This window comes from Colossoma macropomum, unplaced genomic scaffold (genome assembly GCF_904425465.1).
Source record: "Colossoma macropomum unplaced genomic scaffold, Colossoma_macropomum, whole genome shotgun sequence".
NCBI classification, from domain to species: domain Eukaryota; kingdom Metazoa; phylum Chordata; class Actinopteri; order Characiformes; family Serrasalmidae; genus Colossoma; species Colossoma macropomum.
In genome coordinates, this window is record NW_023494784.1 from 30,503,112 (window position 1) to 30,521,459 (window position 18,348).

The 18,348-nt window shown below is 40.5% G+C and overlaps 1 protein-coding gene across 1 annotated transcript; it reads right to left on the minus strand.

The window, feature by feature from the left end:
• Nucleotides 1-6,758: 6,758 nt before the first annotated feature.
• Nucleotides 6,759-18,308, minus strand: actr3 (actin related protein 3). Its single transcript, XM_036568125.1, has 12 exons — nucleotides 18,098-18,308; nucleotides 13,615-13,670; nucleotides 12,335-12,459; nucleotides 12,051-12,161; nucleotides 11,866-11,961; nucleotides 11,651-11,758; nucleotides 11,306-11,449; nucleotides 9,769-9,942; nucleotides 9,563-9,655; nucleotides 8,019-8,144; nucleotides 7,843-7,926; nucleotides 6,759-7,734 (listed from the first exon to the last, which is right to left on the minus strand). The coding sequence occupies exons 1-12, from the start codon at nucleotides 18,139-18,141 to the stop codon at nucleotides 7,639-7,641; spliced, it is 1,257 nt and encodes a 418-aa protein (XP_036424018.1). The 5' UTR covers nucleotides 18,142-18,308; the 3' UTR covers nucleotides 6,759-7,638.
• Between the last annotated feature and the right edge of the window lie 40 nt (nucleotides 18,309-18,348).

Below are 18,348 nucleotides of genomic sequence, written 5' to 3' on the forward strand. Positions count from 1 at the left end.
TATAGGAGCTCACTCTAATGCACTCCTCCTGCCCCCAACACTTCTCCTTTTACAGTATTCCCTTCTTCACCCCTCTCCTGCCACTATCCCTCTCTCTCTCCCTCCTCCTTCTCTTTTCTTTTTATCCGCTCCACTGCTTCTGATAGTACAGACACACTGTGAATATGAATAAGAATATGAAATGATGATCAGTGGGATTCGATAACACAAGAAACCCACTTCTGCTTTACTTCAGAGACAACACACACACATACACACACGCACACTCTCCCTCAACCGCCCACAGAACGCTCACACGCAGCTTTAGCACACACAATGGTAAGGAAGCTAATATGCTACTCCTCCATTAGTGCAATTCCAATGCACCTAAAGTCTCCACTGCAATAAGCCTGGAGCAGAATACAGTCACGTCGCACACACACACATACAGACGCATCCACCTACACTCTCCCACGCGCCGTTTCATTCTATGGCTGCTTCTGTGAAAGCTGTGGCTATGTTCTCAAAAAAAAAGGAAAGGAAAGAAAAAAATGATTCAGCCAGGCAGCAACTCTCTGCTTGTGTTTCTCTTTGATATCAAGAACAGGTCTTCATATCCCTGAGGGCACAAGCAGTAAAAGCATGGTTTTATAGAGCAGAGAAGCATCCTTCAGCTCCGATTAAGGTTCGAATCTCAGTGGTGCCATGTGCCAAATGGCTGGGGCTTTGCAGTCTCATTGGAATGGATTCTTCTCCTCCCCTTTGCTATGTGATGTAAAAGTCAGTTGGTGTTTGCACAGGGAGGCTTTCACCCTCCCAGGCTTATGGTGCTCTTGTGCAAGAGTTGGGAGAAAGCGAGGGGAAATAAATTAAACATTATTTAATCATTTAAAAACAGAGCACTCTGAGACGATCAGATGTCTGAAGCTGCATCTTCATTTTGGGGACAAAATTAGCTGATTTGTCTCTGTACAAACATCAGATGGTGGTAAAAGATCCCAGATGAGTGCTTGGATCTATCTACAGTTAGCTGCCCTTTTAACTAATTGACAAAGGAGTCACACAGCAGTGCTGCTGGAGTCCACTCACTGTCCACTCTATTAGACACACCTATCTTGTTGGTTAGAGACATCTGACTCATCTGTTGCTGCACAGTTTGTATCAGTCATCCTCTAGTCCTTCATCAGCAGTCAGTTTCTCACCACAGGATGCTGTTGGTTGGTTTTTGGTTTGGTAGACTATTCTCAGCCCAGCAGTGACACTGAAAATGACAGTATAAAAAAGCCCAGCAGCACTGCTGTGTGAGATCCACTGTGCAGCACACACCCACCACCACATCAGTGTCTCTGCAGTGCTGAGAATGATCCACTACACAAATAATACCTGCTCTGTGATGGTCCTGTGGTGGTGATAAAGTGGGGCTAACAGATTACGCAGATGAACTACAATCTGTAATTATAGAAATTGAAAGTGCATCTACGTGCTGAACCTGATAAAATGGCCAATGAGGGTAGATACGTGTGCCTAATACAGTGGCCACTGATTGTGGGTGCACTTTGCTAGTTTACAGTTAAGTACTGTAGCCCATGTATTGCTGACACACTACCTTTTCCATGAATGGAAATAAACCACTGAACTGATATTATTTGGGTGGTGAATCATTCTCAGCACAGGATAAACAATGACATGTGGCATGGCAGTCTGTGTGGAGCTGGTACGAGTGCATTAGGCTCAGTGGCATCGAGTTCTCAAACACTTACTGGTATCTCTATTAGACAGAGCTACATTGCTGAGAGACAATACCTCATCTTTTTCATGCACAGTTTGCGTTATTAGTCATTCTCTGACCACAGGACGCTGCTGGCTGGATATTTTTGGTTGGTGGACCATTATCAACTCAGCAGCGACTTTACATTGAAAAATATGTAAAAATTCCAGCAGCGCTGCTGCTCATAGCACCACAATACCACCAGCACGGTGGTGTTACTGCTGTGCTGAGAGCAGCAGTGGTTCTATGGTGGGCCTTTTTTTCATTGATGAATGGAGGAGAGGGAGGTGGACAAACTGTGCAGCAACAGTTGGCTACAATCAGTTATTGTGTGCTTACAAAGAGCACCTATTGTGTATGGTAGGCTACCTGAGAAAATGGCCAATGAATGTAGATACAAGGTAGGTGTACCTAATAAACTAGCTTGGATCATACCTTCAGAATAAAGTTGTGGTATGAGAAATGACCAGATTGGAGAGAACTCTGAGAACTTTTGAGCAGTTTCTGCTTTTGAAAAAAGGCCAGACCCCCTGTTGATGAGCAGAGGCAGGACTGAGAGAGAACTGAGGAACAGGGGGGAGATGGGGCAGTGGGGAGGTGCGAAAACTTCATCAATTGAAATGGAAGGTAGAGATGGAAATTTGTGGGATGCTAGATTGGGAGGAGGTGGAGGTTTAGGCATGATCATCCACCCAAACTTTAGTTATTTCAAACTTCCATCATAGACAATTATAGAAACTATCACCAGTATTTGTTGTGGTAGCTTCATAAACTGAAACCATCTTGAACTATTGTTCCCATGAGCGCTCACTGATAGGAAGCAGTAAGATAAAAACTGTCTGTGTGGCTTTGAGTCAGTCTAGAGAGGAGCTCCTCCAATATAACTCTCTGTCGCACTCTTCTCGGCCTCCACGGCAGAGCTGACCACCACCGGCGCTTTGATAATAGCCTCTTTGTCCTCCTTTCCTGCTCACTGCAGGAGAGATAGTGCGGAGAAAGAGAGAGAGACAGGCTCATTCTATACGTGTGTATGGAGGAGGAAAACTGTAAAGGAAAGTGTGTGTGTGTGTGTGTGTGTGTGTGTGTGTGTGTGTGTGTGTGTGTGTGTGTGTGTGTGTGTGTGAGACAGTCATTGAGATAGATGAGGAGAACGATTGAATAGAGTTTAGAGATGTGTCTGAGAGAGTGAGTGAGTGAGTGGGCGGAGGTGCGCTTGTGTAACCGCATTTCCAAGTACAGTGAAATAGAAATGTAAAAAATGGATAAAAGAATTTTTTGTCTCAAGCGCCGTCTCTCCCAGACAACGAAAGTGAGCAGAGATTTGGAACCAAGAGTCCTCAAGGAAAGAAAAGTCAAGACTGCATTAAAAAAAAATAAAATTATTATAACGAAAAAATAAAAATAACCCTGGAGCAGATAGAGGCACTTCACAATCTGCTCACCTTCTTTATCAGTCTCCCTATCGCTCCTCTGTCTCTCTTTCTCTCTTTCCATCTTCCTCCTGTTCTCCCCTTTATCTCTGTCTGTTTGTCTGATAACTCCTCCGAGATGGGAGACTGTCTCCTTCCATTATACCATACCTTTATCCCTCGCTCTATATCTCGCTCTCATCCCATCCTGTCTCTCAAGCAACCTGCAGATACCTTTCAAAGGACCTTCACGCAACCGTTTGTCCGGCTGGTGCACAGGTCAACTCCATCTGTGGCCTGCCGGACGCACAGCTCAGCTGCTGTGAAAGGGTCGGGTCAGCACAAACGTCATGAAAAGTGCAGAGTCACTCGCTCCATCACATCTCGAGACAGCTGTCAGCATGCAGCCATCAGAGAGTCTGGGCTAAACGACAGAAGGAGGTTAAAACTTCGATCAGGACTTGCTGCACCCAGCAGTGTATTTTATGGTACCTCAATCAAAGAAAGACTTAAACTCAAAGTGAAAGTAACATCTATTAGACTAACTGAGGTAGAACTATCTATATGTGCACTATGTCCAGAAGTTTTGCTTATCCCATTTTTTTCTGAAATCAAAGGTATAAATAGGGAGTTTGCTGCTGTAGTAACAGCCACTACACTCGATCATCTAAGAATCCAGACCTTGAATTCAGTTTCTGGTTGTGGATTTTGTGATCACTGGTAGGTTTGACACTAGTTGGCCAACAGTTTGATTTACAGTGATTGAAAACTGGATTTGGAGACTCTTGCACTGGATGTTGGAACATTGCTGTGAGGATTTGATTGCATTCAGCCCCTAGAGCATTGGTGAGGTCAGGTGCTGATGTTGGATGATTAGTTCTGGATCAACACCTCCACTCCAACTCATCCTAAAGGAGCTCTGGATGGAGCTCTGTCACTCCAGAGAATGGCTGTGTTAGCACCTTAAAGCAGCTAAATTCACTAATTGGAGGTGGGGGTTGGATACATTTAGACATACAGTGTATGTTAAACATGGTCTCTGTTTCTTGCTTTTTCCTAAAGCAGGATTTCTCCAGTAGTTGAGAGAACAAAAGAGAAGATTCTAGAACTGCAATACTCCCATCTCCCATAGGACAGTTTACGATTTGATACGTAGTCCCTCATAGGACTATGTTGTTTCTTGGCCAGCTGTGTGTTATTGTACCATTAGTTGGAGCTGATTCCAGATGTAGCATTTGCATCTGGAGTCTGTTGCAGCTGTCTCTCAACATGAGGTCCAAAGGAGTGTCAGTATCAATAAAGCACACCACAGTGAGGCCAGAAAATCTAAATAAATCGATCATAGCAAAATACTAGGCATCTCAAAATCATCTATTTAGTACACTGTTAAGAAGTAAGAATGCACTGGTGGGTTTTATCAACAGCAGAAGATCCAACAGACCACAGAACACAGCAACAGACTTTCAAAGAAAGAACTTTTCACCTGATCAAGAGCACTCTCAAAAACGCATCCAAGGGTGCATCAAAGACAAGAGAAGAACACAACTGAATGACCTCAGAGTACTCCCCACAAAAGAGAACTGAAAGGTCAGATTAAAGTTTGCTAAAAAGTACACAAAAAGCCCGTAGAGTGCCAGACAAGGATGAAAAGATGACAGTATCCCCATCATCTGCTAAACAGTAAGTGAAATGTATGCTCAGTGTGGTTGAGGTCAGTGAGTTTGCTGCCAGCGGAAATGGTTCAATTGTCTTTACTGATCTTGTAACTGCTGGTGAAATCTGACATGTACAAAGGAATCATAACTTCTCAGATTCAACCAAATGCCTCAAATCTGGACTGGGATTCAACTTGCCTCAGGCAAATGACTGCAAACATACTACACAACTACAGGTTCCCACCTCTGGTCCTGGCACATTTTGGTGTTTATGCCAGTTCTAAAAAACACAGTGCAAAAGCTTGTTAATTAGCTGATTAGTTGGATCAGGTGTGTTGGAAACAGGGACAATACTAAAATGTGCAGAACAAGGGGTTCTCAACGTTGAGAAACACACAGTTTCCTGGACCAAGAAGTGTCTTGATTAACCAAGTCAGTCAACTAGCCTGAACCCCAGTGGGCAAACATTTCTCTTCCTGAAGACAAGACTGAATGAAAAGCCCTAGAACAATTAGGAAATTATCAGGGTTACATTACAGGCTTAGCAGAGGGAGGGCAATGTCTCAGCATTCGCTGATGTGTGGGTTGCAGACTACCAGAAGTTACCAATAAGTACTAAATATGTCAGTTTCAGTTGGGACTATTTATCCAGTTCCTCATGATCTCCAGGAATGTGGGCACTATGTATAAAAAGGAATGTGATTCCAACATGGCTATATGTAAATACTTTTAAGTTAAAGTTGATGTTCTGCACTTCAGCTGAACTGCTTGATTTAAATCTGATCTGCTGGAGTCAAACCAAGAAGAAATGTGCCGCTGTCCAATTACTTACGTGTGACACTACATGTTCAATAGCCATTTTTGTGCAGACCACAATTCTTCAACTTTCTCTTTGCAATATTAATATTCACAAGATCACTTGCCGTAAAACTGCATCGTTCGAAACCTTGGACTGTCTGACACCTGAACAAGTGCAGCAGCTTGCTGAATGATGGACTCAATTAGCCAGTTAGGATTGCTGGTGCTAAAAGATTGATGAGACATTGCACAAAACGCATGCAACAGTCGCTATTGAGCTAAGAAAATCTTGCTTTTGGAAATGCCTTCCAGGGTTTTAAAGTAAATAACAGAAATAAATAAAAAAAAAAATAGAAAGAAATAAAGATGACAGCAATAACCTGAACAATAGCCATGCCTCTGTGAGACACAGTAATGGCAATTTAGGAAATGTACTTTCCTCTAAACAATCACAAAGCTTTTACAGTTACTATCTCAGTGTTATTGCAATAGATTGTGCTGTGCAGTCATTACTTAAAAATATATAGAACTAAGGCTGAGATAGAAGCAACTGCTTTTAATAGGTTTTGTGTGTGTTAAGGAACAAGATGGACATACTGCAGTGAATAATGCTTTCATTTTGGAGCCACTACACTTTTAAGATGGAACTTTCCTGAATAAACTCTGAAATTTCATTTGGAATGAAAGAGTGACCTCTTGTGGTCAGTAAAGGAAGTACCAGGATTGTCTTGTTGAGACACATTGCCTCTGAGAGCTTCCAGGAAGAAGGTTCTGTTGTCAGCACTGAACATGGCTCTGAGGTTATCTGTAAGCAAATAAGTAAGTAAGGAAGGCAGGAAGTAAGGCAGGCTGGTAGGCTGATAGTAGTAGTAACAACAATGACTACTATGATTTCATTTCTAACGATGGGTCAGCTGAAATATGATCCAGCTCATATGGACTAATGAGAAGGACAAAAACGTTTGATAATAAATATGTCAGAACCACCCACAAAAAGCATTCTGCAACACTTAAATGGGCAAATGGGCTACAACTACGCACCAAATTGAGAGTTAATTACAATGAGCTCCTGAGATTTGGGATAGACGTTCAACCCTAACGTAATGCAGGAGCAAAGACAAAGAATTAAGTAAGAAAGAACAAAGGCAATTTTGTAGAAACCACTTTAAGCCTTTATTGGAATGTTTTAGGCATTGCATTTACAAATCCAAACCTGCTGTAGTTTGATGTTCAATAAAATAAAAAAAAAGACCACTAAGTTAGCAATACTGGTCTGATAGTCATTCCCATTCAAGCTCATCATAGTCCTATTATTGATAGACGCTTTTCCTTTTTAATATTGAGGAACGTGGAAATATATGATATGATTGGAGGTAAAAGCAGTCACATATTTAAAACTAATTTGATGGCAAAGGCAAGAAAAATGAAATACATAAGGTAATAGAGATTTTCTTTTTTAAACTTGAGAGCGCAAAAAGAATTAAAGATGTAGAATAAAGTTATTTTGCTTTATCTGGTTTGAATCCCCCCCCTGCTTGACCCATTATGCATGAGGCATCAGGAAGGAACAGGGGGAGAGGACTGGCATGGTTAACGTCTTTTAGAATCTGGTCACTTGAGTCACTTTGCTCATCTATCCCCCATTTGCTTTAAACGTAAGTAATGCCAGCAGAGTCTTTTGCATCATCACCAACATGAATGTCAATATTATTGTTTCCAAACTCATTCACTTTTGTTTGTTTTTTAGACTCCCATGTATTACTGAGCAGAGAGGCAGAGAAGAGCTGGAGTCATTTTGGTCTAGTAACCACATTTCCCTTGTACCGGGAATAACAAAAAACAAACAAACAAAAAAACAAATAAACAAACCATTCATCATCTGGATCCAGCAGACAGGTTTGGTGTTAACCGAAATGAGCTCTCTCTCTCCATTTGCCCGCTCCATTTCCCCAGCCCCTACCACAAGCCCACCCCGCAAATCCTGTGTTAATGTGTGTGTGAAAACGTGTGTATGCAGATCAGAGGACTCTTAAGACATGACACCAAATACAGGGTTGTGGCGACAGATGCTGGGGCCGATCTCCTCATAATCCTTCTTGGTGTGACACACCTGGTAGAACTCAGGCTAGGATGGTGGGGAAGAGCGGGGGAGATAAAAAGATAAGTTGACACGTTACTCGAGAAAAACAATGTGAGTGTAGCCTTGTTTGGTTATGTAATGCGTGTAACTCACTGTTGAGGCCAGCATGGATCCTCCGAACCACACGGCATAGCGCTGCATGTGGTGAGTGATGACCTGCACATCAATGGGCTTCGGCTGCAGAAGAATCAAATGTACACACGTGAATTTATGCTAGAGTACTCTTCATCTCCTCTTTGGCTAGATGATGTTTGAACCCTCTTTCAAACCTTTAATTTTCCCCCGCTGAGCTCCTCGCTGAGTTTCAAACGAGCATCAACAGTTCTCTTCAGATCTCTCTGCAGACGCCGGCCAAAATCGCGGAACATGGTAGACCCTCCTGACAGAACAATGTTCTGCAGAGGAGACACAGAGACACACACGTAAACATAACTCAGTGCATAGCACAATCTATTGCAGCCCAGTTTTTAATTCACCACCTCTCTACATCAGAGATGAGTCTCAAGTCTTGAGACCCAAGTCATTACAGGCAAGTGCTAAGACAAGTCTTTAACATTTAACACCAACAAAGTAATTGTATATTAAATTTACCAACATAATGTTTAAAAATTGTGTCAATTACTCCTCTAAATAAACTATTAAGATGTAACAACTGTAACAGGCATAATTATACCACTAAAAAATAGTGTGTATACATGTTTACACACATAAGTGTAGATAGTCAGCAAGAGTGTACCTGGCAAGATTTGGATAGCTGTGCCACTGCATAGCATATATCAGAAGGTATGTGGGCAGAATGCCTGAGACTAACTGCTTTGGGCTTATAAAAGATTTAGAGCAAGTGTGCACAGCTCCAGTCCTAGACAGCTGGAGTCCAACATAGTTTGGTGATTTACCTGCTCAAACACACCTGCTTACACTTACCTGTTAATTGCCAGTTGTGCACCCCCGATCTAGATTCTTTGAGTCATAAGGCCAATCCAATTCCAAAAATCAAATCACTGGAGTTGAAATTAAAGTGAAAGTGCTAGTGTTTATTGATTTTACTACGTAAAGCCTAAAGTCATCAAATTTGTGACCCAAATCCATGCCTCTGCTCTATATACTTTGGCAAATGTCCAAAATCATGTACAAAATCCAAGAGCACTGTGTCCACAACAGAATATTCTGAAATAAACAGATATTACATTTTTCCAATTGCTCTAGAGCAGAGGCTTCCAACCACTGAGCTGCAGACCAGCACTGGGATGTGGATCATTTGATCGAAAAAACGCAGCAGTGAGCTGGGGGAGTTAGTAGCATAACTGCTGAAATCCAGTGCTGAAATCTTATCAACAATTATGTAATTAACATTATTAAAACAGCATTATTTATTTCTTTGTTTTATTCAAGGTTATGGTTGAAAAGATATTTCTCTGACAAACATGTTTACACATCGTCCACTGAGAAGAAAACAGTAGAAGTAGTAGAAGACAAGTCCTCATAAGCACCCAGCGTTGTGCTGTTAGCTCTAGCAGCTAATCAGCTCATCAGATGCAGTCGCCATTAATTATCAGACACACAAAAAAACACCATCTCCCTTGGCTACTGCTGAATAAATACAGCATGCTGTCAAATGTATTCCTCTGCATGTAGATATTTTTTGCACAACTCCAGTGCTCACCTAAAAAACCAACACCCACATTCATTTTGGCCAAATCCAAATAACCACTCATCAACTCTTACAGATACTTGAATACAAAATTAGTAGAATGCACATCCTTTGTTAACACAGTGCTAACATGCACAAAGAAAGTAATACTCTGTGTGTTACCTTATAGAGAGGACGACGCACATCAATGGGACAGTTCTGGATAACCTCATCCACCACTTCTGAGATTGGCTGGGTGAAGTCTGGATTGGCAAACTGTGAGACAGAAACAGTGAAATGCTTCATAAAGAACGTGTGTTGTGTTGATGCTGCAACATATGAATTTGCTTTCCTGTGCATGCTGTTTATGTGTGACAGCAGAAACAGACCTCAGGGTGAAAGAATATCTCTGGGCCAAGGAAGCGCTCGTATCCAACATCAATGGTGAACTCTTTCTTGCTGATGGCGTTGATGCCAGTGTACTGCTTTATCCATTTTGAGCCATCTGTGTCGTACTTATTAAACTCCTTCACCAGGTCAGGACACACGTAACTGAAACGCTCCTGCAGACAGAATGCGCATGCATCGACACATTATTTGAGTGCATTTTAAGAATTACTTTCAAGACTATCCTCTACATTTTCCCTCCTGCACATCACTGAAAGACTATGTCAGAACAAATAGCTTATCTCTGAGCAACGAAGCCAGAATATTACTCAGGTTCTTTATGCTAAACAGCTTCATTATGTGAAACTGAGCGAGACTAAGCTCAGCCAAGTTAGGCTCAGACCGTCTCCCGACTGCATGCAAAGAAGGAAAGAAATTACACACAAAACTGTAGGATATAGGAAAGACACACATCCCACTCCTTACCATCAGACTTCAGAGTTCATCAAGCACTTAGACTTTATTCTATATCTGAAGAAAGGCCCTATTACTGTGTTTTAGTTGCATAAAAAAAATAAAAAAAAAAAACAGGTGCTGGTTTGAGCACCCTGAATGACATATGACCTACTTTGTGTCGGATTCATGAAGCTGTAGTACAGTGTCAAAACAAGTGGTGATTTGAGTGCAACTGATCAATCAGCTTCAATGTGTGAAGTTAATTCACATATCGCGTTTGTGAAGGACACGCCCTAAATTGCCCTCACATGTACATTTTTATAAAATATTCCCTAATTCAGATGTTTCAGAGATGGTTCAACTGTACAAGCAGTACAAAGCAATGTCTTTAACTAGAGAGTAAATAGTTGCAATATTTATTTATAGAGTGCAAAAAAACAAGCAAACAAAAAAAGTACCAACATTGTAGTACAAGGACTGACCTGTGGATAATTGTTAGTGTCAATTTTTAATTTTTGTTATTAGCAATGTAAAAAACAAAATTAATTTTTACGCTAGTTAATTAAATTCAATGTAAAAAAAGAATGTTACACTTATATGTACACGCATTGCTACAAGACGTACGTTTGATCATACATACATGCCAAAAATCAAACTGAGGAATTACAAAATTGAAAATGATGTACGCAATTTTTACATGATCATATTCAAAAATGCAGCTTTAATGAATAAGTGCCAATGAATAACCTTCTTCTGCATTCTCATTCAAGATTTCTTCACTAGTTTACACAATGCCACAACAGCTGCTATATGTTAGAGACAAGGATATACATAGCATAGATAAATATTAAATCATTATTTTGACAAAGGCAAGAGTGACATTTCGTACTACCTCCCAGTGGGCCTCCAACCAGAACTAACAAGACTCAACAAGACCTTGAACTCTGTTCACACAAATAAACTCTCTCTTTATCTCTCTCTCTCTCTCACTCACACATACACATACATTATATATATATATATATATATATACACACACACACACACACACACACACACATGCTCACACACACATGCACGTACCTTGACAGCTTTAGCAGTCTCTAGGGACTGCTCAGGTGGAATGCCCACCTCTCTCTCCCTCAACAACTGCTGTGTGAAGTAGGTGATGTCTCTCCCTGCAATGGGGATGTGCTTTATACAGCTGCCAATCACATAGCCTTCCGCCTAACAGACATCATCAAAAAAACATAAAAAAAGCAAAACAGCTTACTCAACCAATTACATGCATAATTACAAGAATCCTCACCTAAACCAATAGTTTCAGTGTTTCACTGCCCACATTTATTAGGTTCGTCCACATAAAATTCTGTACTTTTTTTTTTTTTTGACCCTTCATACATTTTAGTCTATTTGTTTGGGACTCACCACAGGGATGACGTGGGTGACTCCATCTCCGCTGTCAATGACCGTACCAGTTAGGGTCCTCTCTCCAACCTGCCGAGAGGTCCAGGATGCTGCTAGAGCCAAGACTGCCTGCAAACAAGCACAAGAAACACATCACACTAATAAGAAAACCAGAACTACAGTAAATAACTGGCATACATGACTGGACCACAACAGAAACTTTTTTGTGTGTATACCTGCACGGCGATGTACAATCCTGGCACGTTGAAGGACTCAAACATAATCTCTGCTGTGTATTCACGATTCTCTGGTGTGTTCAGAGGTGGCTCGGTCTGTAGCAGAATCATCATCATCATCATCATCATCATGTATGCACTCAGATATATAAATACAGGTGCGAATTGAGAACTGCATCACTCACCAGTAGGAAGTAATGGTCCTCAGGCTCTGCCCTCAGATACTTAAAGATGACCTGCTCCATGAACCTCTCCATTAGATCCCAGTCCTCTACGATACCATGCCTAATCGGCCACTTCATGTAGAAACAGAGACAGGTTATGACTTAGCTTTGAGTTAAGTATGTCACATTTATATTCCAATGAGTGCTTATGTTCAGAGCTCAGCACTGCATGCTGTTGTTCTGCGTGCAGTTATACTGCACTATTCCACACACAGTAGAAATGTGGATGTGTGCTGAATAATCACCTTGGTGGCATAAGTGGGCTTGTCAATTGCTTCATCTCCGATGAAGAAGTCAAGGTCGTCCACGCCCTTCATCATCCTCCTTTGGGCTTGATCACCCACCTTGGCTGATTCTTTGATGGCAATGCCTGAACAACAGCAAAGGATGATTAGAAATGAGGGCACTTACGCCCACTATACTTCAGTGTGAATTAAACTAGCAAACCAAAACTAACAAAGCCCCAGAACAAGTGTGACTTCAGAAATTCTCTTTCACCTCAGGTTGAGACAGACTCAACCCTGTTGCTTTCAGACCTCAAGATATTGCAATACATTCAGAAACTAATTAGTATAACAATTCCATGCAGTGACTGAAAATGTGAAAAGGTTCAGTCCATAGCTTTATGAAGGGAAATATTTCCTTCAACACAAAGAGCCTCTTAATCCTGGTCTTGGAGTAGGGGTGGGCAATAAGGATGCACAATTGGAATCAGCCAGCATCAGAATTGACACATTTTGCCCAAAACACAAATCACCTGTGCTGTATTTGAATGTTGTTGTTACACCTGTACCAAAACTTTGTAACATAATTATGCACGATTGGGCTTAATAGCCAGCTGCCTCTTACTTTTGATTTAGCAGTTAGTTTTTCATTCATGTTATTTAAATATGGAACCAAATTAAAATTTTAAAAATTAAACTGCCAGCTTGGCTGATGAAAGTACTGGAAATGTGCTGGTATGTTTCATGTGTTCATTTAGCCCACACAGCGTGAGCTTCAGATTTTAAAAAAGACAGATCAAAACTGGCCAAAAAAATCTGCCATAGACCAATCTGGCTGTAAAGAAATCAGAATCGGCCAAAAAATTATGATTGGTGCATCCCTGGTGGGCAATATGGTAAACATATATTATCATGATATTCAAAGAGGCTTTCACAATAAATGCTATGTATCACAATATGTCCACATTTTGCTACTGGTAAAAAAGCTTTTTTTGTTTGTTTGTAAGTTTAATAAGACACACAATGCACTGGCAAAACAGTATTAATTAACTAATTTAAAAAATGCTATCATAAATGTTATGGTCTTTTGATTGAAATATGCATTTGACCCATGCTCTTTTAGTACAGATGATGTCCATTATACGTTCAGAAAAAAGCACTGACATATTATGTTGCGATCATCATGAGTTATCATGCTGCCCACCTCTATATCCTGGAGAACCACTGCCCTGCACATTTCAGAGTTTTGATTAAAAACTTTAAATCAATTCAGACTCAGAGTTTCAGATGGATGTACTTACATGATGGAATGATGAACTGAGGCTCTGTGTTTCCTGCATATCCAAGTTTAGTATACCTGAAACACAGAAAGACAAGACAAAACTTTGAGCTAAACAGTTCAGACAACCACACCCACACAAATACAGAATAACTTCCGTGCCACATTCACCAGATTACAAACATATGCAGAACACAGCTTTTCCAAAAATGCACACTAACACTGTTACACTGCATAACATTATACTGCTCACAATTTATACTAAAACAGCTCTATACCAGCTATTGGTATGAGGTTGGAGGAGTGAGGAGGATTTGAATACTGTTCGCTTAAATTTTGTCAGAGCCACTTTTCATTTAACTGTCCAGTACTTTCATTCAGTTTACCAGCCATGAAACTAAACACAGAACTCCAGAGGGTCTTTAATTTCAGCTTTGAAACAATAAACCAGAACCACCCAAAATGCTCTCAATATCTGGTGAAGGAAAACACCGATTTTCACAGAAACAAAAATAACCTCCATATTGTCTACACAAAAGTTTTTTTTTTTATTGTTGTACTATAAATGTGACAAACTGCATAATTAACAAATTGCTTTTCCATTTTTACTCTTCTGTGTTCTTAGCCTAAGATTTCTTGTTCAGAATCATTTTGAGAGTGTTTACTCTCAAAATATTTCAATAAGTAAGATCATTCTTCAAGGGTTCATTTTATGCTCAAATGGTTCTTTGCATGATGAAATGTTTCTTCAGATTGATGGAGAATGTGTGGTGTATGGTTCTATATAGAACCTATTTGAAAATGGCTCTATATAGCACCAAAAAGCGTTGTTACGTTGTCAAGCCTGTAACAACAGAAGAACCCTATTTGGTGCTACATCCATTCATTACCAAAAAGGTTCCAAATTGAACTGTATACAACACATTCTCCATCAATCTGAAGAACCATTTAATCATTAAATGTCTTTGTATAGAACTTTTGGTGTAACTTCATTAAATGTAACTCCATTAAAAATCATTACCCTACATGATCTTGTCCATGCCATTTATTTTCTATTAATGTCCATTTAATATGGATGAATGATATTAACTACAAACTGTTTTGGGCAATTTAACATTTACCACGAGTAGCTGTTGGCCACATTGTCGATGAGATGCTGATAGCAGCATTGTGGACTCTAGTAAAGGTGGGCAGTATAGCAAAAATGTCATGACACTTTGAGAAGTTTTCCCCAAATAGATAATGTCACAATATTTGTTTTTTTCTGATATCTGATAAGTTGGAACAGAAAAAGTAATGCCACATTGAAAAACTAATCTATGAAACAAAGATTTGGACTCAACATTTCACATACTGCGCTACACTAAATCCAATATATATGCTATTCTGAGGGTATCATGCATATTGTTAGTAACCAAAAAAAACCTTCCCAACTTAATAAAACTAACAAACTAACAATATCCAAGATACACTCAGAATAGCATATAGTGACATACTATGTAGTTTATCATAATACTGACATATTGGAAAGGGAAATATTGGACATAGGGAAAAAAGGGCATCAGGCCACAATTCCTATATCCTAAAGCACAGGAATATGGTAGTAAATTCTTCATGTGATGCTCAGTTTGAAAGGTTACAGTTAGAGGTGGGGAAAGTAGTATAGCACAATACTTAGACATTTTCACAAAATACGACATCATGAGATTTTGAGACACACAGACAGAACAGACTCATTTAAAAACTGCCATGAAAAACTATAAATACAACAACTATTATTCAACATTTCACATACTTTGCTGCACTAAATTCAATTAAAGAGGACTAATTATGATATAAAATATGCTTATAAAAGCATACTATATATCACAATAACAAAAATGATCAAAATAATGATAAAATATTGACACATTGCCCACAGGCCTAAAGACAGTGATGAGGCTGAGTTAATCAGTGAGCAATGACAACTGAAATCAATGCATTTCATTCAACAACCAATGACACAATTGATCATTTGTTGATTTATTACCAAGCTCAAGCTCAAACTCAGCTGTGGTAATAACAGTTTGTTATAAAACAAACCTCAAGACTTCTGCATGTTTGAAAGTGTGACTAAGTTTTTTTGTGTGTAGGCATATTTTAGCTGTGATTACAGAATCGTCTGAGCATAAAACAGCCAACCACACCTGACAAGCTGCAAACACACCTTACAGAAAGGCAGTCTGGCTGATTTCCCAGTCCAGTTTAAGAGAACATGTGGAAAAGCTGATCTCAAACAAGTGATATGAGAAGTACATTTCTCCTGTTATCAAAATGCATTTGCATTCAAAAGGTCTGGGAGGTATGTTCAAGTTATCACAACTTGACCTGTCAGACAACAATTCTCTTGAATCATGTAAAAAAGGATAGAACTGAAGAACTATCATATGGGCTCATGTTCATGTTCATACAAAATACATCTGCATTGTGTAGGTACGTTTGGGACACTGTACTAAATACTTTTATGGCAAACGTCTATGCTTCAGATAAGATCCACACCATAACAATCAAGTCCAGTGGCTGTCACACACACAACCAAGCTCCACCTACAAACTGTATTGCCAGATAACAAAAGAAAAATAAAACAGAAGCATACTGTAGCTCTGAGAACAGGAGCTGCTGAGGGAAGTAGAAGCTGTCTTAACATAATGTGGGTTCGATGTCTCCATTGCGTTATGAGTTATAAAAAGCAGTGCTGCAGACTAAGCAGAGAAGTGCAGGTCAAAGAGAGGATGTGAGGCTTTCACACATCTCATTTTGACTTATGCATGCGTGCACACACACACACACACACACACACACACACACACATCTGCACCAAAGAACAGCCCACTCTTCCTCATCCATGCTTAGAACAGATGCTTGTAATGGCTCAAAGCAAGAGGGCGGAGGGAAAGGTATGCAGTGTGGAATGTTCAAGTCTCTACACGCTAACACTTCAGAGACACCAGCCTCAACCAAACCAAGTATATGTCCAGCATACAGTGCCATGTTTAACAGCAAGCGATGTAACACAATGAAAGAGGTGTTTTCATTCAGAAACCTAATTGAGATGTGCAAAAAGTGTATGTGGGGAGGGCTTCCATTCGAAGAGCCTGGAGAATAGATAAAGATTAATGTTGTGCAAATGCATATGGGGATGTGTGTGTGTGTGTGTGTGTGTGTGTGTGTGTGTGTGTGTGTGTGTGTGTGTGTGTGTGCGTCAGAGAGAAAGAGCATAGAGGAAAAGGAAAAAAGGGAGGGAAAATACAGGTCTTTTCAAAGGAGATGTATACAGTACCACTCAAACTGTCACCTCAGTGACGGTAAACACTTCTTTTCTGAACAGCTACTGTTAAAAGATAGCACTAGAAGTTAAATGTCTCCATGCTGTCAATGAGAACATAAGGCGGAGTATATAAGCTTAAGGTTTTTATAATACAGAGTCTATTTATGCTGTGATAAGGCTGCTTTCAGGTTTCTAAATTATAGTGTGTATTCATGTATTCATGTTGTGAGGAGGCTGAATGTGTAAGGCTAAATATATAAGGCTGCTTTAAGGTTTGTGCAATACCGTGTTTATTCATGCTGTAATAAGGCTGAGCATATTAAGGTTACTTTAAGGTTTTATAGTACAGTGTTAATTCGTGCCGAGTCTACAAGGCTGAGCATATAAAGTTATTGTCTGGTTTGTGTAACACCGTGTTTATTCGTGCTCTGGGGGGTGAGGATATGATTTAGGGTTTGTATAATACAGTCCTTGTTCCTCCTGTGAGGAGCTGGACAGCCACAACGAAGCGCCAAGTTCTGACGCCCAGCTGCCGCTTCAGAAACATTACAAAGATAGTTATGAACACAGCCACAGAATCGATGCGAAAATCACGAATCAAATACACCGCGATGCCACAGGGCAGAATAAAACACAGCTAACATTACTAAATGCCCGTTCAATCGTCGAACACGACCATATATGGAGCAAAAAGCGAGAAGCAGGAAGCGGCTCGGACTGTCAGTAAAATTAGGAAGTTGAAATGCGCATGCTCAGATCGGGGCTCACCAGAATGAGTTTTGCAGAATTTAGCATCCATTAACACTTTTAAGACCAGCTTGGCGTAATATTAACACAGCAATGTGCACCATGTGTCTACAGTCACAGTATTTAATCCTGTGTGCATGGTCGGAGTCAGAGGGAGTGGGGCATTTTCTGAAATGCAGACAGCTAGCCAATGAAAGCAAAATCTGGGCTTCACAGCAAAGCACACACAGCCACCACCCAACCTCAAGATCCCTCATTTTTCAACAATCAGCCGAATTCTGCGCATAATTTTAAAGTCAAATCAAAGTCAGAAGAGGGAGACGAAGAAAAGCAGACTTAAACAGGCATATTTAGCGGATTTCTGTGCTGAAATAGCTGATGGAGCACACACATACACACACACACCCCACAGCTGCTGCTGCCAGTGTAGAGACGGGTGGAAAACACTCACCCTGTACCGCAGTCCACAACGCACGCCGGCAACCGCCCAGCCATTTCTGCTCTCTGCGCTGGTTTTGTTACTGATACTGACTCTTTCTGAGGACAGAAAGCAGGAGTGTGAGGTAAGTGGCGAATCTAAAGGCGGAACCCTTAAGTTTTCAGCCACTTCCGCACTCGGTCGGCACACAGCAGAGAGAAAATGGCCGCCGCCGGTGAGGAGGGGTTGGGGGGACGAGCTACGCATGCGCACTGAGGCTTACA